The sequence below is a fragment of the Equus przewalskii genome, chromosome 6, assembly GCF_037783145.1.
Source record: "Equus przewalskii isolate Varuska chromosome 6, EquPr2, whole genome shotgun sequence".
Taxonomy (NCBI): domain Eukaryota; kingdom Metazoa; phylum Chordata; class Mammalia; order Perissodactyla; family Equidae; genus Equus; species Equus przewalskii.
The window spans coordinates 76,353,019-76,380,159 of record NC_091836.1 but is presented as its reverse complement, the minus strand read 5'-3'; the positions used below and the strand labels follow the sequence as shown (position 1 = coordinate 76,380,159).

At 40.4% G+C, this 27,141-nt stretch overlaps 1 protein-coding gene and 1 long non-coding RNA gene across 2 annotated transcripts in view; one reads left to right on the top strand and one right to left on the bottom strand.

Moving 5' to 3' along the window:
* Nucleotides 1-4,743: 4,743 nt before the first annotated feature.
* Nucleotides 4,744-5,694, bottom strand: LOC103566491 (olfactory receptor 2AG2-like). Its single transcript, XM_008542909.2, has one exon. The coding sequence runs from the start codon at nt 5,692-5,694 to the stop codon at nt 4,744-4,746; it is 951 nt and encodes a 316-aa protein (XP_008541131.2).
* Nucleotides 5,695-6,639: 945 nt separating this feature from the next.
* Nucleotides 6,640-27,141, top strand: part of LOC139084197 (uncharacterized) — a 31,186-nt gene continuing 10,684 nt past the window's right edge. The window contains exon 1 of the long non-coding RNA XR_011541588.1: nt 6,640-6,839. This is a non-coding gene — a long non-coding RNA (uncharacterized lncRNA). The remainder of the gene's footprint in view (nt 6,840-27,141) is intronic.

Below are 27,141 nucleotides of genomic sequence, written 5' to 3'. Positions count from 1 at the left end.
CTGCAGTCTGGGGGACCGGCAGTGGCAGCTGGCGGGCTGCCGCCCTGTTTGGGATTCACTCTGGGAGCCTCCCAGTGTTCTGGATGCTGGGAAGGGCCTCTCCGCTAATGGCGGGTAGAGGCTTTGCCTGCTGCTGGGACGGAAGCCTGAAGATTCCCCCTGGGCCGCGGAGCCAGCCGCTGGAATTCCACCCAGCCCCAGTCCTCTCCCAGGAGATCTCCGGTTGCCCCGAGCCCCCCAGGTGACAGCTGCAGTCTGTGAGACCAGCGGCGGCAGCTGGCGGGCAGCTGCCCCATTCGGGATTCTCTGCGGGAGCCTCCCGGCATTGTGGATGCTGGGTGGAGCCTCTCCGCTAATGGCGAGTAGAAGTTATCCCTGCCGCCTCCGGTGCGGAACTCTGGAGTTTCTCCCTGGGCTTAGGTGTAATCGTGGGGGGCTTAGGTAGGGCTGTGGTCACCTGTTTCCACCATCGCTCCTCTGGTGTGCGCACCCTCTTGCCCTTGGTGTGTGGCAATGTTCTGGGGTCGTCCGCTGGAAGAGAGCCGCTTGCAGGTACTAGGCTGTTAGGGGTGGGGGTCGGAGAGTTTCCACCTATCTCCACTTCCTCCTGGGGTGAAGTCTGTCTGCCTTCCAATGTATAGCAGCACGGGTCTCTCAGGCATCCTGAGATGCTATATGGATATCCTTTGTGAAGCGATGAACGTCCAATTAGTTGTAGATTCGAAGGGGGAGAGACAAAGAAGACTACTCACGCCGTCATCTTGGTCCTAACTCAGATAGGTACTATTTTTAACCCCACTTTACAGATAAAAATTTGAGGAAAGGAGAGTTAAAGTGTCTTGTCAAAGTCTCACAGTTAGAAGAAAGCAGAGCTGAGAGTTAGACCCGGGCAGTCTGGTTTCAAAGTCACGACTATACTCTAGTGTTGGTCTCAATCCTAGCATAGGAGTTTGTACCAGAAGTTCAACTGGGTGAGTAGATTTAGCAATTTTACTCAGTAGTAGTAATTAAGATGGAAGGAACTAAAAGGATTTGAACTATGTTGGAGAGGCAGAGTTTAAAGGGCCTTCTTGTTTGGGAGCAGTAAGGCAAAAAAGAAGAAACAAAGATTATATATAAATTTTTAGCTTGAGTAAGTGTGCAGATGATAATGCTGTTTTTTAAAATGAGAAAAATTATGGGAAGAAGAAATTTTAGGGGAATGAATCAAGCATTCAGTTTAGGAGCAAATGTGAAATGCTTATTAGTCATCGAGGCAGAAAGGTCCCATCAACAGTTATCTAGATGAGTTTGGGCTTCAGAAGGGGCCACATCACTCAGAGTCAAAATGCAGTAGATGAGAGGCCAGCCTGGTGGCATAGTGGTTAAGTTCAGCATGCTCTGCTTTGGCAGCCTGGGTTTGCAGATTTCAGTCCCCTGTGAAAACTGACAGAATTCATCAAGCCATGCTGTGGTGGCCACCAACATACAAAGTAGAGGAAGATTGTCACAGATATAAGCTCACGGCCAAACTTCCTCACCATAAAATAAAAAGAATCAATAGTTGGAATTTAAACTCATGAGACGATGAAATTACCAAGGCAGAAAGTGCTGACTGAGAAGAAAAGGAGGCTTGCAATGGAGCTATGAGGCAATTCAATATTTAGATGTCATGTTGAAGAGGAAGAGTGCACCAAGTGAAGACTGAGTCCAGTGGAGTACTTGGAAAATCTAGTGTGTGTGGTGGCCTGGAAGTCAGAGAAAGGAGGCATTTCAAGAAGGAAAGAGTGGCCAATTGTGTTAAATGTGGCTGAAAGTTTGAGTAGGATGGAGACATAGAATTGATATTGAATTTGCAATATTAATATTATTGCTGACTTTGACAAGCACAACTGCAGTGCGAGGGGCAAGGAGGGAGACGGATTACAGTAGTGTGAGTCATAAATGGTAGAAAATGGTGTGGAAAATATGAGTATAGACAAATCTTTCAAGAGAAAGAGAGTATATGTGCGGGGGTGGGGGGGTGTTATGGTTCATGGAAGTGTTCTTTAAGATGAGATACGAGAGCATGTGTGTAACCTATAGCAATGTTCCACTAGAGATGGAGGTGATGCAGAGGAGAAGCATGCAAATCCAAGATCAATTTCTTTGAGAAATAAGAGAGCTAAGTATCAAGAATACTAGTGGAAGTTTTGGTCTCTGATGGGCTCTTTTAAAAGACACAGTAAGTTTGGTAGTGGAAGATGAAGAAGTCCTATAGGACTCCTCTTTTCTCAAGGGTATATAATGCAAGGTCGTAAGCTGAGTGAAGGTGTAAAATGGTGTTTTCAAAGAGTAGCAAACAGATTGTATTAGGGTGGTGCAATAGGATACTATGTTCCTGGAAAGTAAGACTGAGGATTGCAAAGAGTCAAAATTTCCAGATCAATTTATGAGTTAAATAGAATCACAATGAATATACCAATGGGATTTTTGGGGGGCATATAGCAGATGATTCAAAAGTTCCAGGAAGCATAAGTCAATGATAAAACTTAAGGAAAAGTTGGTGAGAAGAAAATGGCAGAAAGAGTCTTAATAGACCACTAGAACTAGAGAAACAAGCCCAGAAATACAGCCTATTGCCATTCTTATAAATATTTATAAGAAGACAGTATATAGTCAAGTGATTGTAAAAATAATCATAATAAATAAATAATATGGAAGGATTATTAAGAATGCTAATAGGAAATCAACTATTTGGAAACAATTAACTTAAAGCCTCACCATATATCATATATGAAAATAAATTGTAGAGAGATTGAAAAGTTATTTTTATATTTTTATAAATTACAAATTATATTTTTATAAATAAATATAAATATCACTTATTGCTAAATTACTAAGAAAATCTAAAAGAAGTATATAAAGATAGTTTTCTGAACTAAAAATGGGAATTATAAGGCTACAATTGCCTGAAAAATACAAAGGAAGAAATGGATATAATATGTAACTACATAAATACCGTAACACTTCCTATCCAACAAATCCTACTAGTACCAAAATATAAAGTGAAAATAAATGTTGCCACATATAACTGTCAAACAGTGCATGATCTTCATCTGTAAAGAACTATAGAAAATCACTAGGCTAAAACAAAAAAAGTAGTATAAATGAAAACATCTGCTACATTTCATTAATATGCTTAATAAACTGGCAAAGAGAGGTCATATGATAAGACAGGACTAGAAAGAGTCTAGTGGGGCAGGTACTCCCACATAATGCTCCCAGAATGCAAAATGTTTCTAACTTTCTGGAAAGCAATTTGACTCTTCGTAACAAGAATTTTAAATAGTGTCATTGCCTATGGCCCCCTAATTCCCCTTCCAGAAATTTGACCTAGGATAAAATCAAACCCTCGCATAGAAAAATTGGGAGGAACGAAAGTAAATGTAAGTAAATGACTAACTATATCACAGAGGACTCACATGATGGAAAATTATCTAGTCATTTAAAGTTAAGCTTTTTCCTTCCAATTATAAAATAAATAAGTCAGGGGGATATAATATATGCATGGTGACTATAGTTAATAATATTGTATTACGTATTTGACAGTTGTTAAGACAGTAGAGCTTAAAAGTTCCCATCAAAAGAAAAAAATATTTGTAAATATGTGTGGTGACAGATGTTAACTATACTTACTGTGGTCATCATTTTGCAATATACACAAATATCATATCATTATGTTGTACACTTGAAACCAATATAATGTTATATGTCAATTATACTTCAATAAAAAATTGTTTTTCAAGACTATTTACTGTTTATTCATATAGTAGTCAGCAGGTTTTAAGCACCATTTGCCAGCCTCTGGTCTAAGCACCTGACATTTATTTTCTTATTCAATCCTCGCATAATTGAGTTTTCTAGAAAGTGAATTATATATTTTACCCCATCTTTCCTGTGGACACTGACATATACATGTGCTCACCTCAAGAACATAAGCTCCTTGCAATGGTTTTGATGTTTCATAATGTGTTTTTGGACATCTAAGGTCACATTTTTTAAAGATTCAAGCAGTACACACAACAGTTGTCCCTCACTGTTGTTGTGTCCCTAATCATCACTTCAAATTTAGGTCCTTTACATTCTCTTTTATTCATTTCTCTATTTTAGTTTTAATTTTAGGCAATATAAAAATGCGCTATTGGCCTTTACCACTATCTCAACATAGGTGTCATCTTTATTTATGTATTTAATATGGACTGATTCTTAAGCCTGGAGGACAAATACAGTCACAAATCTATTATTCTGTCCTATTAATTTGCTCAAAAAATCATTTCCCTAATAAACAAGAAGACCAACATATCTTCTAAGGATCTTCTCTCTAATAATGGTCTAAGAATCTAGGTCAACTGAGACCGGTCCTCCTCTGATGTTAAAAGGCTATTGGAGTTTGGTCAGCTTAAACTTATTGCTGTTTTTCACTGTTGCTTGGATTGAAATGGAAAATTAGGCCCCTACTATCTCTACTTGGTAATTATGTGAAAGTGATGCACTCCCATGCATTCCATTCTAGTTCTTTCACAACATGGACCTCCAAGGACAGAGTGATGTGTCCCATGTGAGTGCAGCTTAAGGTCTCTATGCTCACAACAACAAGGAAGAACCTAAAAATAAATTTTTTGAAGGGTTTGTATCATCTCAGCAGAGTGTCATGTACAGACCAGTTGTGTATAGCATTTTGATTTGAAGAAGAAATGGTGAGAGTCAAGCCACGAATCCTCCTTAGATGTTAGAATACGTCAGGAGCACGTTCTTTGCCAAGATTCTTCTCAAGGCCCCCATGACCTCCTTATTCCTGAGGCTGTAGATGAGGGGGTTCAGGGCTGGGGTGACAATCGTGTAGAAAAGAGAGATGATGTTGTCCTGCTTGGGGCTGTGGAGGGAACTGGGCAGGACATACATGAATGTGGCAGCTCCATAGAACATCCCAACCACACTCAGGTGGGAAGAGCAGGTGACGAGGGCTTTCTGCCGCCCCTCATTTGAGGGCATGTGGAACACAGTAAGTAGGATTAGTGTATAGGAGGCAGCAATGACGGAAAGAGGGAACAACAGGAAAGTAACACCTGTCACATAAACCAGGAACTCATATCTAGAGGTGTCTGCACAGGCCAAATTCAGCAGAGGCGGGATCTCACAGAGCAGGTGCCTGATCTTCCGGGATGCACAGAAAGGGAAGTGCATAGTATACAAAGTATGTCCTAAAGCACTGAGGGATGCCAGGATCCAGGATGTGGCTGCCATGAGCCAGCAGATCCTGGGCCTCATGAGGACCATGTAGTTCAGAGGATGGCAAATGGCCACATACCTGTCATAGGCCATGAAGGCCAGTAGGAGGTCCTCTGCACTGCCCAGCATCAATGCCAGGAACATCTGAAGGGCACAGCCCCCAAAGGAGATGGTGTTTTCAACACGCAGAAAATCCACGATGGCCTTGGGAGTGACAACAGATGTGAAGAGGAGGTCCATGAGCGAGAGCTGCCTGAGCAGGAGGTACATGGGCACACGGAGTTGGGCATCCATTGTGATGACCAGGAGCAGCAGGCCGTTGCTGGTCAGGGCCAACATGTACAGGACTGCGACTGTGGCACACAGCAGCTCAGGAGAACCACTGTCATTCAGAATCCCCGTCAATATGAAGCCACTTCCCCGGGTGGAATTCCAGCGCTCCATTCTATGTTGTGTCTTTACTTGCCTGGAACCAAATGGATTCTCCATGAAGTTTTGCTAAGATGGTCCCCTAGTTTCACAATATCAGAGGCCCCTGAGGATGGCAACATGCATCAGATGAGGTGAGGCCCTTCCCACCACTAACTGACTTGAACTCTTGATCTCTGAGTTTCTGACTCTTTTAATTGTATCTCGATGCAAAAACCATCTAAACGGAGAACAAGCATTATAGTAATAGCTACACATTAAGAGATGACTACATGAAAATACTATTCAGGACATCAAACCTGAATGTCATTTTTCGGGAAGATGAAATCATGTCTCTCCTAAGAGTAAAGCAATGTTCTGGCACCCATGCCCTTGATTAATTTTGTACCTATCTTTTAAGACTAATGTTTGACTAATGATTTAAATAGCCAGTGTTCTGCATAGACCTATTCTTAATAGGAAATTCTAAAATAGGTACAGAAATGTGATTTCAGTAAGACATTCCACTTCTTTTTCCGTATAACTTGTGCCCACATTTGTTTGCAGCACTCCAGGCTGTAGACACAAGTCTCGTTGGAAGACCTAAAGTGTGTCCATCTTAGGCGCCTCTCTGGACCAGCCCCACACTCTCCACGTGCCTGAGAGAGAAGGGATTCTAGACTGTCTGAGACTAGGAGGCGGTGTGTTTGACATGGTGTTGCTTTTAGAGATAGACCTTCAGGATCAATACAAACGTAGTTTTTTTGTTTCTTTAAACTGGTTATGATAAAATGTGAGCTTGGCAGGACTCAGAAATATAGCAGATGAGGCCCTGCCCAGAAAGATCAGAGTGTTTCTGTTTGACGGAAATGGTGAAATGTTTAGGCAATAGAAGAGCATGTGTTGAATCTAAATTTAGGCTCTATAATCCTATGTTCCCTCTCCAGCAGCTGACCCAGATTTCCACTCTCCTTCCTGCAGGGACAGAGTATCCACACTGGGTTGAAGGGACACAGGGACAAGGAGAAAGGGCTCTTGTTCTGCAAGCTGCTGTTGGAGCGAGGTACCCAATCCCAGAGAGAAGCCAGAAGAGACAGGGACCTGAGATTGACAAATATCAGTGTCGTGCATCATGGGTACTGGACAGATAAAGCCAGCTCTGAATATGTGTTATAGAATCTGTAAGTGAAGCATCTTTCTCTAAATCATTTCCCTATATTGTGGCTTCTATATTTTGAAATTTCACTGGTTTCTATTGGTCTCTTATGGTTCCACAGGATTTTAATGGTAAAAATATATTAGAGCGTATGACAGGCATATCATCTGCTCTTAGATGGCCCTTTGGAGGCATTTACCACCAGATTGGTGCACAAATGCCTTATCAGAGGCCAGAAAAGCCCACTGGAGTCTAAGGACAGGTATTAATACTTCCACCAGGAAGCAGATACACAGGCCTGGAATGTAGCACAGACCATTTCATCATCCTTATTAATTCCTCTTCATGTTTAGAACACCAAGAATAGATTGAATTGGGATGGGTATAGAGCCCAAAGTGCTAGAGAAGCTCGAGACAGAGTAACTTGAGTCTCAGGGTCTGCTTTGGGCTCTGTTTCTCAACTCAGCATTCCTAGAGGCTGCGCACTTCCCTGAAAAACAGACAAAGTCCTTACCTCAGGTGGTGAGAAGTCCAGCTACCTGACCATGCAGACTGCCCTGGGAGTTGTTTGAAGGTCAGTGATGTTCCCATACAAAAGGGGAAGGAAGATAGAACTTTTCCAACAGTATTCAATTTGTTTAATTTTTGCTATGTTGTGTTAAGAGTATGAAGAGTCTGACAAATGTTGGGGTCGGGGCCCCACCTGCTCCTTCTCTTCCTCTGCAGGTGTTCTCTGTAGATGCAGTAGATACACACAGAGAGCTAATATAATCCTTGTGTAGTTTCTATGGAACAACATGGAACTGTTGTCAGACTGAGTTCTTGGGTCCAGATGCTCAGATGTTCATTTACTCTTGCTAGGTTCTGGGAACAACGATGAAAGCAGCAGGAATCTGGAGGAAGTAGATATTGGAAGAGCTGCCCAAGGCAGACCCTGCCTGGCTTCACTCTCCCTGGGGCAACAGTGAGCCAGGGCCCTGTCCTGAGGGGGGCTTCTCTATTCTTCTCCTAAGTTCAGAAGAACTTATCTTCTCAGCTGAAATGGTCTCCCCTGGAAATGCTGGCCCAGGAGACAGGATGTTAATGAATCCTCTTGGGCATATTTCCTGGCCTGGTATCCCTGCTCTCTTCTCTCACTAAATGAGCTTCTCGACTCTAGCTTTCCATCTCACCCTAAGGGAGGCACTGATGGCCCATTTATAAATTGCTGACTAAATAGACCAGGAAGCAAGGGCCCCTTTCATGGTCAGCCTTCCTGCACAGAGATTAGGTGGTTTTTGTGGCATCTGCAGGATACTCCTTTGACATTCCTCCCTGTGGTCTCTTTTATGATCCTCTTAGCTTGGACTATTTCCAGTTTAGTATGACTGTGCTTTGTGGAGTCTATAATTGCAAGATTTTATTCACTGATCTTCGGCAATCCACTGCATCCTGTGCATGAGTTTGTGTGTCTTGGAGTTACTGTTGTCTGCCACCAGTGATTTTTGAAGAAAGTGGACAATTTTCTAACTATTGAGCAGGAAAAATAAAAAGAAGTACACATGGTACTGAAGCTGTAGAATGTCAATGTTAATGAAAGCTTTTAAATGTTCCCAGAGGTAAAGGACAGATTACCCACTAGGTAAAGACAATGAGATGATAGTGGACTTTTCAATGACATTAATAGAGCAAGGAAGAAAACCTTCAAAAGTGCTGATGGCATATAACTGCACAACTAGAATTCAATGCATAGCTAAACCATCATTAAAGAGTGAGGACAAACTAAAAACAAAAACTAAAAGAATATAATGCCAAAGACCCCCAATAAAATAATTTTAGCAAGATTTAAAGTGATGTCCAGGCAGTGTATACAATACAGGGAGCAATGGTGAACCCAGGAATTGGTTCAATAGATGAGTTTTAAAACTTAATTCATTATAAAAGGAATAAATATATTTGTATTTTTAACAGTAAAACTGAAACTCTTGACAAACATAACAAGATGGAAATGAAGTTTTTCTATGGGTTCTTAAAGAAGACTGTAGAAGCAGAATACTAAAAACTTCTGGTTCACTTATTTACAACTATTACTTCCTACATATTTTCCTCTTTATTAAGGTATAATTTACATACAGTAAATTTCACTTTTTTTTGTATACAGTTCTGCAAGTTTTGACAAATGTATATAATCCTGTAACCACCATCAAAATCAAGATATGGAAGTTTCGTCCACCCTACACATTCCCTGACGCCCTTTTGTAATCATCTCCTGCTCTCACCCAAGCCCCTGCCACCAGTCTAGTCTATTTACTGTCACTACTATTTTGGCCTTTTCCAGAATGTCATTAAATGGTATCAGACATTTGGAGGCTAGCTCCTTCCACTTAGCATAATATGCTTGAAATTCATCCGTGTTGTGTCTATCAGTAGTCCGTTGTCATTTATTACCAAATCCAATTGAATGGATGTATCACAGTTCGTATATCCATTCATCAGTTGAAAGACATTTGGGTGTTTTCTTGTTTTTTGTTGATTATAAAAAAAAACCATTTTAAACATTCATGAATAGGTTTTGGAGTGAGTATAAGTTGTCTATTCACTTGGGTGAACACCTCAGAGTGAATTTGCTCAGTTATATGGGACATCTAAAGTTGAGAAGAAAAGGACAATCTGTTTTCCATAATGACTGAGCCATTTTGCATTCCCAATTTTATTCTCATTTTGCATTTTATGAAGCTGTAAAAAATAGGTTCTTTAAATTCTTATTCAAAATGAATGAAATACTGCCTGAAGTTTTAAACTGCAAGACTTTCCAAATAGCATTTAAGGAAAAAAGAGGAATTAGGGGAAGTGAGCAGGAATATGTATGCAAGTAGAGTAGACAGTGCAATTTAAGACAGAGAGTCATCCAGGGAAACACACACACAATCACATACATTTAGAGTTGGAGAGGAAAAACATTAATAACAAGTCCTGTGTAGATAGCAATGTTGGAAGCATTCTTACAAAATTGTTTAAAAATTTTTTGAGATATGTGGATTATAAAGACTTATTGTATCTCCTATGGAACATAGCTTTAATTTAAGCCCTTATATGCTCATTGGTCATCCTAAGTAATGATATTAAAATTCATATTTAGCATTTTATAAATATATAAGCTATCTTTTTTTGTCAGATAGATGAATCATAAACCTCCGTCTTGATTGACAAACACAACTGCAGTGCCAGGGGGTGGGCTGAGGGTTGATGGGCGAGGGGGAGCCTGATTACAATCTCATGAGTCATGAATGGTAGAAAAGGACGTTGAAGCTATGAGCATAGACATGTCTTTCAAGATGATTTGCTCTGAGAAATGGGGTCTACCTGGAGGGGGAATGTGGTTCATGGAAGGGTTCTTTAAGATGGGAGCTACTAGAGCATATATGTAAGCTATAGCAAGTGTTCCAGTAGAGAGGGAGGGGATGCAAAGAGAAGCAGGCAATTCCAATCCTCTGTTCCAAAGTTTGGCCTCTGATGAGCTCTTTTAAAAGGCAAAAAGCTATGGACAGATGTGCTGGTAAATTTGGCAGTAGAAGATGAGGAACTCCTGTATGACTTCTCTTTTCTTAAGGATGTATGACTCAAGGTCATAAGCTGAGCAAAGGTGTAAAATGATATTTTCAGAGAGTAACAGACAGATTGTATTTGGGTGGTGTAATAGGATACTATGTTCCTGGAAGGTAAGACTGAGTATAGCGAAGAGTCAAAATTTCCAGGTCAATTTGTGAGTTAAATACAATCACAATGAATGAACCAATAGGATTTTGGGGGGCATTTAGCAGATGATTCAAAAGTTCATCAAGAAGGTTAAATAGAAAAGTTTTATGAGGAAACATGGGAAGGGAGAATCTTAATAGACTACTGTGACTAGAAAACTAGCCCAGAAATATTCCCTATTGCTATACTTATAAGAAGACTACATAGTTGAACAATTGTAAAATATATGTTTATATTGGGAATGTTTGCTATTTTAAAAATGTAATTCAAAATTTCTACATCTGCTTTACATCTACTGCATTTTTTTCTTTTATATTTTTTGCTTCTTGACCCCCTTAACCGATTTCTTCCACCCTCCACCTCCCTCTGGCAACCATCACTCTGTTCTCTGTATCTATGTGCTTGGTTGTTTTGTTTTGTTTTTTTTATATTCCAAGTATGAGAGAGACCATACCATATAAACACCAGCAAACTGGTATTGATTAAATAATGACAATTAACAGGTGAAATTTGGGGGACAGGATGCTGTTGGTTTTATATTTGTTTTACCATAATTAACCTGAAACCTGCACATATTTTGCAGATAGTTTCATTGTACACAATGAAATTTTGCCAAAGAGTGAAACAAAAGTGCAAGGAATATTGTGGAATTCATGAGGGAAGCATGGTAATTGTTTATTTTACAGATGTTCAAGTCCAGACATTGAGACCTCAGCCCCCACCCCCACTCCATCTCCTTCTGTTAGGTCCCTGAAGAAAATAAGTAAATAAATAATATGAAAGGATTATTAACAGTGCTCATAAGAAAATCACCTATTTGGAAACATAATTAACTAAAAGCCTCACTACGCATCATATGCCAAAATAAATTACAGAGAGATTAAAAAGTTAAATATCACTTATGACATTATTAAGCAAATGTAAAAGAAATGTATGGAAATCTTTTCTGAACTAAGAATGGGAATTATAAGGGTACAATCACCTGAAAAAGACAAAGGGAAAGATGGCTATATATCAACTACATAAATATTGGAACATTTCCCTATCCTACGAATCCTATCATGTGATAAATAATAAACTGAAATAACCAGCTCTTGGTTTCGTTGATCTTTTCTGTTGTCTTTTTAATCTGTTTCATTTATTTCCACTATGATCTTTATTATTTCCTTCCTTCTACTAATTTTGGGCTCCATTTGTTCTTCTTTTTCTAGTTCTTTTAGGTGTAGAGTTAGATTGTTTGAGGTTTTTATTGCTTCTTGAAGCAGGCCTGTAATGCTATGAACTTCCCTCTTAGAAATGTTTTTGGTGCATCCCATTGATTTTAGTGTGTCATATCTCTGTTTTCATTTGTCTCTATGTATTTTTAAATTTCTTTGATTTCTTTGATGACCCATTGGTTGTTCAGTAGCATGTTGTTTAACCTCCACACTGTTGTTGTTTTCTCTGGCTTTATTTTTGTAATTGATTTCTCGTTTCATACCGTTATGTTCAGAGAAGCTACTTGACATGATACGTCTTCTTTTTTTTCTCCGCAAAGCACCAGTACATAGTTGTATATCCTAGCTGTACACCCTTCTAGTTTTTCTATGTGGGAAGTCACCTCAGCATGGCTTGATGAGCAGCGTGTAGGTCCACGCCCAGGATCCAAACCAGTGCACCCTGGGCCACTGAAGCGGAGCGTGTGAACTTAACCACTACACCACTGGATCAGCCCTGATTTCCATCTTCTTGAATTTTGATACTTGGTTTTGTGGACTAACATGTGATCTATCCTAGAGAATGTTCCATGTTCACCTGAGAAGAATATGTATTCTTCTGCTTTTGGATGGAATGTTCTATATATGTCTGTTAGGTCCATCTGGCCTAATGTGACACTTAAAGTTGATGTTTCCTTATTGATTTCCTGTCTGGGTGATCTACCCATTGATGTAAGTGGGTACATAATACTGCTGTCAATTTCTCCATTAATATTTGCTTTATATATTTTGGTGCCTCTATATTTATAAATGCTCTATCTTCTGGCTGTATTGACTCCTCTATCATTATGTAATGCCCTTCTTTGTCTTTTATTGCAGTCTTTGTTTTAAAGTCTATTTTGTCTGATATGAGTATAGTTATACCAATTTTCTTTTTGTTTCCATTGGCACAGAAGCTCTTAGTTGTTCACTCACCCATTGCTAGCTGTGCTCCTTAGGCAGTATGTTAGTTGACTCCCACTAGGTTCAATAGATAACACCTCCCTGACTCCTGAGTCACCATGGTAACAGATGCTTCAGTTGTTTTTCAGAATTAGGAGTCAACTCTGTCCAGTTCACATCAGTGGAGACCACCAACCCGCCAACTGGATGTGCACAGGTGCCTGATAATTGAAATCCTGATGTCAGGGAGATAAACCTCCACCTTCAGATCATGCCTGCACTGCCATTTTGTGAACATATGTCCTATGAAGAAGCGTGAAGTTTGAGTATGCCTGTGCAGATCATCAAAACACCTCACTCCTCCTTGCCTCCAATCATCTATCCCCACACTTCAGACCACCTTATCCTCCTACCACATAAATATCCTTAAGTCCCCATTTTGGGGGAGACAGATTTGAGGCTTGGTCTCCCATCACCTCACTTGCCTGCCTTGTAATGAAAATCCTTGCTCTGCTGCACCCTCGTCATTTCAGTGATTGGTTTTCTGTGAGACAGGCAAAATGAACTTTGTTCGGAAATAGCCAGAGCCATTTCCAGGAAGCACAGTGAGATAGGATATTAATTGGCATTAGCAGCAAACACATTTGAGAGGAGTTCCTATCTAGCTCTGTCACTTCTCAGTTCTGTGAAGTTGGACAGATATTAACTTTTCTTGTCTTCTGTTTCACTATCTTAGAATAATACCCATCTGATACTATGTACAATAGATGTGTATATCCTTCCCTCCACAGAGTAGATACACAACAAATCGTAGCTAGATTATTATGCCTCTGCTCCCACTCTGTGTGACTATATTTTCAATTCCAAGAATTTCTATGTGCTGAATCTGATATCAGACGCTTCTCTTATTTTTACTAGGACTTTCATTTCCTCCCAGCTCTGGCTGAATTCACCTGCATTCCTCAGGAAGAAAGACATTTTACCTGTGAAGTGAAATAGTTTGATTCTTTATCAGTGTTCTCCCTACTTTTTAAATGAAATATTGGTTAACTTTGTACAGCAACCTACAGGAGAAGTAGTTCTTATTTCTGGAAGGGTTAACAATAACAAAACCCCATCAAATGTGTTTTTGAAGGAAACACAAGGCAACTCAACTACGAACTAGAATCAATTTTAGACATTAATCCAATGATTGACACTCCAAAAACTCCTAGTAATTATTTCCTTATTTTTTCTGGAGCCATTGACGTTAGCATTTCCCAGTCATGAACCAATCCTTTCCACTCTCAGTAGACTATAAAGCCATCCATGAAAACCCCTTCAATCTTCTTTTCTGGGCTTTTTGCTGCCCTAATCCCCTCATCCCCAATTTTAATGCCTTTAGGCTGTACCCTGCTACTGGAAGCATCTGACTTACCTGGAAAGAAACTTGCTTTGATACTCACAGATATCCATGCCCACCCCAATGCCCTAAAGAAATGATTCTTGAGAAAGTCATCAGAGCTAAATAGTATTACTCTCAGCAATGATCACAGTACCTGAGGTGTATTCTGTTGACCTAAAACAAATAAACAGCCAGTTATTTTACTATCAAAATGGGTTTATTTGAGAATAGTAAGAAATTGCAATTTGGGACATGAGACCTATAGTAAACCATAGGCAAGTCGGAGGAACAAAGAAGAGGAATGTTCTGTTTTGAAGTTAGGAGGGGCTGGTGTAAAAGAAGAGTCCATTGGAGGAAACTGGGAGTTAAAAGTATAGAGGCTTTTCATTGGCTGAATTATGGCAATCTTTCATTGGCTGAGCTGTTGTTGGGCAAGGAGGAATCTCTTCTTTCATTCTCCTGTGCTAATAAAGAGGTATCCCTTCTGTCAGAGATGCAAGGTGTGTATCTTCTTTTGGGGGTCTGTAGCATGCATTGAGCGGCATGTGCATTTAGTAGCATATTCATGAGAGTTCTCTTGTCTGACCTCCCAACTCCAATTTAAACAAGCTTTCTGTTTATTAATTATCACAATTCTGATCAGAGCACGGGTATATTACTTCTGGACACTTGGACAGCAGTTTGAAATTTAAGATCAAATGAGGCCAGGATGGAAGGGTTGGCTATTGCTACAGTAGTAATCATTTTGCAGTATATAAATGTATCAGATCAATATATTGTATACCTTAAACTTACGCAATGTTATGTGCCAAGTATATCTCAATAAAGTTGGAAAAAAATCAAATGAGGTTTACTCAACAGGACCATCTGACTTTGGCTCACATGGAGCTGATTTTGTATTGAAATCTTAGTCTTTTGAAAATTACTATTATTTACTAATATTAAGTCAGTTCTCTCCAATTCCATGCTTGTGGAACTTTTTTTAAACCTAATTACAAGTTTGCACTTAAACTGGGAAGCATGAGGTCTTGTGTTCCTCAAGCATCATCATACTGATGCTGTCACAAGACCCCTGATGGAATCTGGTCTCAGGGTCCAGGCTTCATCCAAGTTGGCATACATTTCCATCCTTTTCCTCAATGTTGAAATTAAAAAAAGAGAGGAAAGCAAGAAAAGGAGGATTTAAAGGCCAAGAAAAGAGAAGTAGGAGAGAAAATGTGTTGAGGAAAATAAGGAAGTAACAGGAAGATAAAAAGGTGCTTCTCTGACAACAAAATAATCCCCAGGAAAAAATTAAAAATCTGCTCTGTGAAATAAAGCATTATTATGAGAAAGATAGCAAAACTTTCATAGGCTCACCTCAGGTGACAAACAACACAGTTTTATGTGTTGGGTTTGTGGAAACTCCAAAGCCCTCATCTCAGCACTGAGTTTGCAGAAACAAGGCTGGTGCATTAAGTTCTGAGGACGCAGAATTTTTCAAGGAAGAGTCATACAGTGAAGACGTTAAGAATTAGGACCACTTCACCCAGACTAAGCTCAGGCTGAGGAACAGCAAGACCTTTGGCTGCTACTTCTCTTGTCGTGTGGGTGAGGGATGCCAAGAAGAAAGGTGGAGGTGACTCCTTGTAAATAAGAAATAGCAAGCCCTCCTTGAGTTCTTAAGGTGTTAAAATGTTCTGAATTCTATTTATCAGAGTGAGCTTCTCTCCCAGCCTAGATTCCCTAGCAAGTTTTGGCAAGCAGAAAAAAACTCCCTGGAAATCCCCGAAGCCAGGGAGCAGCTGCAGCTTGTGTGAACATGGGCCAAGATGAGAGAGCTCAAACACACACACACACACATCACACACACACACACACACCCCGCTGCTGCTGGGAAAGGAGTGATAGAAGTGGAACTGGGGTTGGGGAAAGTGCAGGGAAGCCTGAACACACACAACATCTTCATCCAGAATCACAACTTCCATTGTCCTTGTTCATTTGTTAAAAGCCCTACTTTCATGCGTCACAGAAAGAAGCTCGATGCAGGGGGAGAAGCTACAGAAGTGACAGAGACTCTCCTTTATGCCTTTTCAGAATTAGCAATGGTTTAGGACACAGAAATTAGAGATATTCAGTCTGAATATAATAGTAAATGCCCCAAGATCATCAGTCTGTTCAGACAGAGAGGGTCTGTACTAAACCAGCAAGACAGGTGCTGTATCCCAGGGACTAAATCCCAAGATCATGGCCATGCAGATTTATCAAACATTCAGGTCGAAGAAACAATGTTCTTGGAGGCTTGTTTAAAGGAAACACACTCCATCTGCTCTTCCCAATACTGTGGAACCTATCAGCTTCCATTCACAGTTGATACAAGACAGCACCTCAAAACTCACCATGTGTCAGCTGTGAGATTGTCGTTATTTGCTGCACAGTTAACTGACTGGTCCTAGTAGGACAATAGGTGAGACTCTCCTGAGTGGTTTTAAAATTTCAAGGACACTAAACTGTAGAACTGTAGGCCTTTCTCATTTTTTTAACTGCTAGAAAAATTAGTAATTAAGAACTTGGGCTCAAAAGCCAGACTGCCTCAGTATGAGTCCCAGTTCTGCCATGCCCCCCTGTTTTGAATTTAGGCAAATTGCTTCAGCTTTCTGTTTGCTTACTCACCTCCAAAATGGTGATATTAATAGTACCTGCCTCATAGGGATACTATGAGGACAAAATGAATCCTCTATACAAAGTCTTACAGAACAGCAAATGACACATAAAAATTGTTAGCAAATGGTAGCTAATAGTATATCATTATAGTTATTATTCCCACAACTTGAATTGAGTTTTTGTCCCATTCAGAGCAAGTGGATATGCCATTATTCCATGTATTTTTTAGCTTAATTTCCAAAATCTCTTAAAATAGCCAGACTCTGGAATGCCCCTTCCTGTGATCCATGCCTCCCAGTAATCATGCCACGTGCAGTCTCCTCCCGCATAGAGTCATGGTTAGGCCTGTGTGAGCAGTTGAATATGGTGGGAAGTGATGGTATATGACTTCTGAAGCTAGATCATAAAGGCTTTAAGCCTGGGTTTTGTTTTTTCTTTTTAACATTCCATCACTCTAATTTGAGCCCTGAGATGTCATGTAAAATGTCTCACTATCCTGAGGTTATCATGCTAGGAAGAACTGAAGCCAGTCCATGCTGAGAAGCCTCACGGAGGGGAAGAGGGATGAACACCCAGCCCCCAGAGTTACAACCCTGATTTGAGCCCCCACAGGTATTCAAGTCATATCATCAGTGTCCGTAAACAGCATGGAGTTATCCTCACACAAACGACAGATCAATGACCCAAATAAATGATTGTTGTTTGGGGCTGGTTTGTTATGCAACAATTAATAACCAAAGCACCACTTGCCCTGTCCTATTTCATTCCTTTTTACTCTACTGTAATTGATGCAGTCTTGTAGATAAAGTTCTTTTTTAAGTTGTCTTAAATTCCCCTTGAAGAAAGTAGAGCACCTATAAAAATAAAGAAATAAAAAAATCAATATATAAATTAATATTAGGTACTTGGAATAGGGCCTCTGATCCCCATCTCATCCACACCACACACTCTATCTCACTCACAGTTAATTGAATAATCCTGAAATTGTGTCTTAAATGACTGATACCTCTTCTTTGTTATGCAAGTAGGGAGTATAGCCAACATGTTCAGAGATCAAACAAGGATTAGAGCCAGACTCTTTAGAATTTGTTTTTCTGTGTCCTGCTACATCAGTGTACCAATTGATGGTCACAAGAGCTTCACTGAAGCTACTTTGTACTCAAGATTTCAGAAGCAGGGGCCAGCCCCATGGCCGAGTAGTTAATCTTGCATGCTCTACTTCGGTAGCCTAGAGTTTTGCTGGTTTGGATCCTGGGTCCGGACATGGCACTGCTCATCAGGCCATGCTGAGGCAGCGTCCCACATAGCACAAGCAGAGGCACTCACAACTAGAATATACAACTATGTGCTGGGGGGCTTTGAGGAGAAAAAGAAGAACAAAAAAGAAAGATTGGCAACAGATGTTAGCTCAGGTGCCAATCTTTAAAAAAAAATAAAAATAGAAAAGGATTTCAGAAGCAGAAAACAGGTAATATCTACTCTCCTCATGATGCACGTGTCTTTTCCTTATGTCCTCTGATATGCTCTCTCAAGCTTTCTCTCCTTCCCTGTTTCCTGGATCTATTACCTCACCTCAGGTGCCAAAACTGTGCTCCAGATTCTAGCGGATCTCTGTTCTGTCTATTCTGTTTTGTCCCATGCTTGTTCTCTCTCTGTCTAGCAATGAGGCTGTGTTGTCTTAACTGCTTCATTTGGCCAGATAGTATCTCAGTTATGCTGGATTTTCTCTGTTTGCCCCTCCATATCCATTCTCAGTCTGCCTCTTCACTTCTCTAAGCTATGGGACACTGACCTCTATAGGCTGCATCACCCAGACTCTCTTACCCTCTGAGTAGAAGCAACATTAAGCTTTGGAAAATGAGAAATCTTTACAGAAAGAGTTTTATAATGGAAGATTCCACAGGAGGTGCTGAAGAAGGATTGGTAAGCCTCATCCACAAATAAGAATGGGGGGCACAAGCTAAAACAGATTCTTTTTCACCTTCTTAGCAGGTCTTGTCTGGTGATCTTGCATCTCACTTTGAAATGTGGTACTGATTGCTTGAAGCATCAGCCAAAAGACCAAAATGTTCTATAAACTCCTGCAATGATTCAATCAACACACTTTTGTTAAGGCTCTATTATCTGTGAGTCATTGCTATGCTACAAATACTGCAATGAATAGGATGCAATTCTTACGCTTAAAGAACTCTCAATCTAGGGTAGGAAATGGACACATCAATGAGCAATCCCTGCAGTGCGATAAGCCCTCTGTTGGGCCAGTGCACTGTGCTTTGGCTCATCAGAGGAGAAGCATCCAACCCACTGAGAAGGAACTGGGGGAGACTTCCCAGAGGAGGTAGTGCTTGGTTGAGTTCTGGATGAATAGCAATTAGCAATGTGAAAAACAGGAGAAGAACAATTCAGAAAACAGAAAAGAAAGTCAAAAGCATGGAATTGTAAAACACAAACTAAAGAACTACAAGAATTATCATTTGACTGAGAAAAAGTGGAGGATTGATTGGTGGGAGATGGGAGTGGTAAGGCAGGAAGTAGAATCTGCAGTGATAGATCACAGAGGGTCTGGTATTAAGAACTTTCCTTTGGAGATAATGGAAAATAGTTGAAAGGTTTTAAGCAGGGAAATTTTCCTTTTAGAAAGCTCTCTCTCAGAAATAAATGTGGAGTTGCTCTGAGTAATAAGATAGACAGTTTCATTACAGGAATGGGTGGTTCTACCGAAGGACGCATGAATCAAAATTTCTTAATTTTTCTATACACAACATAAGTTCTGAATTTCAGGCTTAAGTTTGATGAACTGGCAAAACAACTTTAACTTTGGTTCATCCTGGGATATCTCTCTTTCCCCCCAAGCTTATGCCACTATCCCCAGATCTTTTTTTTTTTTTTTTTTGAGAAAGATTAGCCCTGAGATAACTGCTGCCAGTCCTCCTCTTTTTGCTGAGGAAGACTGGCCTTGAGCTAACATCTGTGCCCATATTCCTCTACTTTATATGTGGGACGCCTTCCACAGCATGGCGTGCCAAGCGGTGCCATGTCCGCACCCAGGATCCAAACTAGCGAACCACTGGTCGCCGAGGAGCGGAATGTGCGAACTTAACTGCTGCGCTACTGGGCTGGCCCCCTCTCCAGATCTTATACCATGCCAATACATGGGGTACGTATGGCTGGATCATTTGTCACACAGATTTCCAATGAGATAGTCCTCTCTGTGATGCTTCCATAACATGTTTGGAAGATGGAAGAAATCTTTTGCAAGGCTACTTTTGAACCTTATGACCAGATGCATCATACATCCATTTCTATTCAGAATCTTGCAGTCAGCATGACAAAAGTAAGGGTAACTGTTTCCTCTTTTATGGGACCTTCACACCTCCTTTACCTCCCTCTCTTTCAGCTTCCCCTCTGGGTCAATCTTTGTTTGGTCTCCACTTAATATTTCTTTAAGATACGTTAATTTATGACATCTAATGTCCTAAATTTGTATTAAAATATATTTTTTTCTGTCCTGCTTCATGCCCTCCCTGGGGCTGCTATTCATAGATGCAATAATATCTTTGAATGGAGGTAAGAAATGGATTTGGACAAAATACCTGGAGAAAATACGTTAACATCTGAAACTATTATCAAATCACGTACTCAGAGGAAGGGCTTCCAGGAAAACTGGCCAAAACCTTTCCAATTAACGTTCTTTAAACACCCTGCTATTTTGGGAGAACTCAGCCACAGTGGTCCAGTGCTGCTGGGATCTGAAGACTGAATAGATGGGTACAAGATGACTCCAGAACATGGCAGGAAGTAAAGGACTTCTTGAGGCCGGGGCAGTTGTTGGGTCTCTTGGTCTCCTGGGAGGTGGAGCACTGGCCATGCCTTTCAAGTTCTTCTTGCTAGACAGTGAAAAGCTGTGGCAGCTGCTGGCAGTGGCCCTTTCACAGCAGGTCTGTGGGACAGGCTGTTGCTTAGCAGGTGTGTCATCACTTCTTAGTAGCGAAGCTTACAGTGTTACACTTTGAGTGGCCAGCTTTATCAGTTAATATCCACGGTCACTGCTCAAATTTGCTGGGCCGGTTCTGTTCCTGGTGTCCACCGTCTCAAGGATCCAGAAACACCATCACTACCCAAGGAATTTAACCAATTTTTTTTTTATCCCTCACACAAGGAATGGAGAAGGTTTTCTTTTAAGTTCTCAAAACCAGAATGATATTCCCTAGCTGAGGATAATGGGCGCCACTCTCCTGATATCTACTGTTCTTAAAGAGGCCAACATCAACAACTCCATGGTAAACTTCTGATATTAAAGGAGGTATCTCCCTCTTAAAGGACCTCTTCAGTAGGGCTACCCACTACCCACTAAGACAAATAGTAGCTAACCTTTGTAGAGTAGTCATTAAAGGCTAAACACTATGCTATGTGATTCACATGATTATTTTCTTTAGTTTTCAAAGCAACCCTAGGAGAGAAGTACTGCTATTATTTCCATTTCACAAATGAGAATACAGAGACGTTGAAAAGCTAAGTCACTTGCCCTAATTCAACCAGCAAGTGATCACACAGGGGTTAAATGCAGATCAGTCTGAATCTAATTCATGTTCTAACCCGCTTGCTAGATGGTGAAGATCTTACATCCCCAAATTGGACTTAATTCGATAGGTTATGAGATGCACTTGAGAAAGCTTGAAATTAGGGGTAAGAGAACACTTCTGGCTGTTCCCTGGTCCCCAACTTCCTCTGAGGAGCAGGTGAGTAGATGTGGACTCCTAGTGCCTGTGAAGCTGGTATTAACACACCTCATGTTATTCAATCACATTGAAAAAAATGAAACTAGTTTTTTAGTGTTTACAGACTAGCTCCATACAGACAGGCAAAATTCCATCTGCCAGAGCAACCTTCCATCCCCTGGTCTGACTGAACTGGAAGAAGACCTAGGAGTCTTACCAGTGAGTATCCTAGTCCCTCAGGGACTCACAGTGGAATTAGCTTCCGTTTTTCCCAAGAGGAATAAAGGAGCACATTTGACTGAGAGAGACCTGGGAGGCCCCAAGGCCTCTTTTTCTCCTGTAGTATTTATGAAAGTCTTCTTCTTCCTGGTCTTTGCTTTCCTTTCCAATTTGAGTCTCTCTCTCTCTTTCTTGCTCACTCTCTGAGTGTATGTGTGTGAATGTCTGTGTCTCTCTCCTCATCATTCTCTATTGCTCTATTCCTATCTCAATCTGTCTTGCTTGTGTCACTCTCTGTCTTTCTGTCTCTGTCTTCTTTGTCTTACAATTTGGTAAAGTCTTGCTTTAAGCACATGGTTCAGGGCTCTTTACTCAAATTTAGGAACCCTGGGAGAGATTCCTCATCAAGCACTCCAAGGCTGAACAATCCTTGATAAAATGAACAATGTGCAGAGGACACACAAACACCAAAGTGCAACTGCAACTTGGGTCAGTCTGAACTCGGCAAGGGACAGGCAGTATGAGACCAAGGGGAGGTCTCTGGACAGCCTCAGAGCTGGATAGAACTTGTAGCTCAGCCCCTAACATATTGTGAGAAACAAGCTGATCACAGCCTACCTCTAAGTCCTAGATTTCTTTTCTGTAAAGTGGATAGGTGGGCTGGGCAATCCCTAAGATGATTTCCAATAAAAGTCAGAATTTCCTAAGGATTGTGTAAGAACTCATCTGTCTACCAACTTAATGGAGCCTGGGCCCATTTTTGGTTGTCATTTTCACTAGATCTGGACAAAGCTGGCTATTGTTCCCATTATGCTTCACCATGTCCTTTATCTGTGTCTATCTTTGTCCTAAAACACATATGCAAATCACATTTTTGTCCATGTCCTCCACCAGACTGAGCACTTGAGGAGTGGGACTTTTGTCTTATTAGTCTTTGAATCCCCAACGTACAATGCCTGGCATAAGGAAGATGCTTAAAATAATTTGTTATACATGTTGAATGAATGAACTGAAAGTATGAATGAGAAAAATTTCTGTATTCTCTGAGTTCCTATACCACACTGTAAAATCATTCCATTCAAGCTTAATCACTTTAATGCCATGTTTGTGTCTGCCATTTTTCACAAATCTCTTAAGGACAGAAATGTGTCCCATTTCTCTTTTATTCCTCATCATCTGCCACAGCACCATAGGATAGACTCAACAAATGCTCCTTTAGGAAATAAAACAGTGAATAATCCTCCTTACAAGAGCCCACCCAGGACTCCTCAGAGCCTGGGAAGCTAGGGTGTTGGTGGGACACCTCGGGTGAGAGGAAAACCAGTCTCTCAGTCTCCTTTTAACTCTCTTCTATATATTGGAATGTTGCTCACCTCCAGGGTCCTTCTTTCTTCTATATTGTCCCTAACCAAACTTACCACTCCCATGCTTTTAAATACTCTATACAGATGACTCTCTGATCAATATCTCCAAATTCAACCCATCCCTTAAAAGGTATGCCCTACTTCTGTCTACTTATTATCTCCATTTTACCTTCCTAATTGGTATGGAAAATTAAATATGGTCCCTAATTTACTCAGTAATAAACTTTGACCATCTCAGAGCATGACACCATCATCAATCTATTTGTTCAGGTATAAATCCTAAAAATCTCCTGTACTAATTTCCAATCTCTGCATAACAAATTATAAAAGAAAAAACTTAGCTTAAAACAACACATTTATTATTTCACAATTTCCGTGGGTTAAGAGTACGGGCCTGAGTTAAATACTTCCTCTGCTCAAGATTTCAAAGGACTGCAAAGTGTTGGCCATGCTGCTATTCGCATCTGGAGCTCAGGGTCCTCTTCCAAGTTCATTTAGATTGTTAGCAGAATTCACCTCCTTGCAAATGTAGGACTGAAGTACCCGCCTTCCTGCTGGCAATCAGCTGGGATCAATCTCAGCCCCTGGGCACACGGCCCACACAGGCAGTTCCCCACATGCTTTCTTCCAGATCAGCAGGAGCACACCTGCTGCCGCTTCTTGTCTCCTTTAAGAGCTCACCTGATTCAGTCAGGCCCATCAAGGATAATCTCTCTTTTGCCATATAAAGTAACATAACCACAAAAGTCATATCCTATCATATTTACAGGTTGTGCTCACACTAAAGAGAAAGGGATTGTGCAGGGTGTGTACACCAGGGGGCATCTTAGAATCCAGCCTACTATATCATCCTTGAGTCTTCACTTTCCTTCACACACACAACAAATCCATCAATAATCCCAGTTGGTTATGCCTATAAGATAAACCCTGAATTCGACCATTGCTCATTTCCTTCCTTGCTGAAACCTTAGTCCAAGTCTCCATCTTCTTTAGACCATTGTAACAATCTCTTAAGTGTTACCACTGCCTCTTTCCTGGTAACTCCTATTCTCCATCCTCATCCAGGAGACACAGTCATCTTCCTAAAGCTCAACCAGATAACGTCATTCCCTTGTTCAAAATGCTCCAGCTACTTTCCATGACACATAGATTAAAAGTCAATATCCTTATCATTACCTAAAAGGTAGAATATGAATCACAACTTTTTTTTTTGAGGAAGATTAGCCCTTAGCTGACATCTGCCACTAATCCTTCTCTTTTTTGCTGAGGAAGACTGGTCATGAGCTAACATCAGTGCCAGTCTTCGTCTACTTTATATGTGGGATGCCTGCCACAGAATGGCTTGTGTGTAGAGGTGTGTAGGTCAACACCATGGATCTGAACCAGCAAACCCTGGGCCAAGGAAGCAGATCATGTGAACTTAACTGATACACCACCAGGCTGGCCCCAAATCACAACTTTTGACTTTCATCTTCTTCCCTCTCCTATTTTCAATTTATTCCAGCCACAGTGGCCTTTTTTCTATGCCTCTGCCCCAAAACCAAACTGGCTCCTGTTTCAGACCTTTCCATTTGCTTCTCCTTGTTTTTGGAAGGTTCTCCTTCAAGTTCTTCACATATCAGGCTTCTTATCTTCTTTCAGGTTTAAATTTAACAGTCACATCTTCAGAGTAGTGTTTCCCCAAAGTCCCCTATCCTCCAACTCCTAGTAATGCTTTACCACATCACCTTATTCCATCATCTTCATAGTAGAAATAATATTAACATTTTTATTGTCTTTCTATTGTCTTTTGTGAGAAAGACACCCCAACATCCTACCCTGTCCTGGGATGAAAGTTCTTTGTGGAAAGGGAGTCTGTGTCTCTTGTTCATAACTGAACAGCCAGCACATGGATCATTGCATGGTGCATGGTGAGTGCTACACAACTACTTGTGGTGCTTTTTGGCACTGAAATTAAGAAAGTAACAAATGAATCTTAGGTGATGTTTTTCAGGAAAGTGAGGAAAAAGAAGCAAAAGTTAAAGTTTTTTGAAAATTATGACTATTTGAACAAGTATTCAGATCAGTACTGAAGTGTACACAATGGTTAGTAATATATTATCTGTTGGAAATATTGAAGAGATCATGGTTTTAGAACTGGAAAGAAATTTGTGTGAATTTTAATTCTTTCACTTACAAACTATGTAACCTTGAAAATTTTACTCTGTCTCACTCTTGTGTTTCTTCTCCATAAAATAGAGAATAATATCTAATTTCTTTTGATAAAAATAAATGAGATAAATTGTGCAGAGCACCTGCCATAGTGTCCAGGAAGTAAACGATGCTCAATACATATCAGTTGCCTATTTAATTAATAGTGTTTTCTATCTAACAGAAAAAATAATTGAAGTTCATAGATAACTAAAATAAGACAAAATAGAAGTGTAATAAAAATTGTGAGAGCTGAAAGATAGGTAGCATCACATCATTGGGGGAAAAACAAAACAACACTTGGAAAGGAAACGACAATTTACAGCAACTGCAAGAATAGGCAGGAGAGAGATGAGATATTGGAGAAGACAGTGGCATTGTTGATATAATAGATGGTGATGATAATAATGGCATTAGCCTGAAATGCTTGCTTACCCAGAAAAGTTATCTTTCAGCATAAGGCAAAGTCGTCATTAAAAGGAGTTGGAAGCACAGGAAAAAGCTGAGGACCCTGTAGTAACCAAGGAATCAGAAAAGTGGTTTTCCACATCCCTATTATTTTTTCTAATTTTAATATGCAAATTTAATCTCCTAAAATACCTCTCAATCCACTCAACACACACTATAATTGCTCATAATCCATTCACTTTTTTCCTACCTACTGGAAAACAATAGTTCTCCCTTTCTCCTTCCTTTTTTCAGCATAACACTAATCTCCATAAGCCCCCTATTTCATCCCACTCCCCACAAACAAACATATTCTAATAGAGAATCTTGGGAATTCTAGAGGGGAGAAGGAATAAAGGTAAGTAGCCCCAGAGCTTTGAAGAACTTCCTATATGTAAGGAATATGTATCATCAGCACATATTTTGGGGCTTAAGGTTTTTTCAGCAAGACAGTCTCTGGTCTTACCACCACTTCTTTCTCTCACTTCTCTTAAATCATTTGATTCATATGCATTTCCCATCATTCCTGTGATTATCCATAACCATGTCTCCATTTCAGGTCAGTAACTGTAGGGTCATCAGTTTCCCAACATTCAGCTGAACAGAATGGAAAGCACATTGAAGGCACACCTTCTTAACATCCTTGAGGACCTTTTAGAGGAAGAGTTGGTAAAGTTCAAGTTCCAACTCACAAACATAGCTCTTTCTGAGGGATACAACCACATTCCTCGGGGCACTGTCCAGCAAGCAACCCCACTGACACTTGCTGACCTACTGATCCGGTACCATGGGGAGGAATACGCCAAGATTGTGACCTAGGAGGTCCTGAAAGCCATAAAACAGAGTGGATTGTAGCTCCATCAATCAATGGAAAAATGTGAGTCTAGACCTAACCTACCCCTCTCTTTGATGGATATGATTCAACACCTTCCCTGAAATTGTCATTTCTTAATTAATTCAACACACACATTGACAACATAAAATTTAAAGGTAACTGGGTGTCATGTGCTTTAAAAAATTATTTATTGAGATAAAATTCCCATCTATAATTCCAACATCTCAGCCATACCTGTGTTTGATTCTGATGCTTACTCTGTCTCTTCCAACTGTTTTTTGTTCTGTTATGTGCCTTGTAACTTTTTATTGAAAGCCAGACATGATGTACGGCAAAAAAGAAACGGGTAAATAGGGCTTTATTGTGAGTTTTTATATTTATCTGGCTAGGAGTTAGGCTGTGCTTACTGTGTGCTGAAGCTTTGGTGTCAGAGGCTAAATTTTCCTCTAATGTCCTTGTTTTTGTCTCCCTGTTGTCTTCAGGTATCCCTACAGACTCCTTCTTAAATAGGGTCAGAGAGATGTAGTCCTTTCAGTTGTATTCCTCTGTTATTATACAGAAACTTTACTGATGTGGTGGTAAGATGGGGTTAGGGGAAGCATTCTATAGCCCAATGATTAGGTCTCAGTCTTTTAGCAAGCCTGTGCCACTGGG

What these genes read in the sequence shown, in the direction of transcription:
- LOC103566491 (XM_008542909.2), bottom strand. Translation starts at nt 5,694, where the DNA reads ATGGAGCGCTGGAATTCCACCCGGGGAAGTGGCTTCATATTGACGGGG.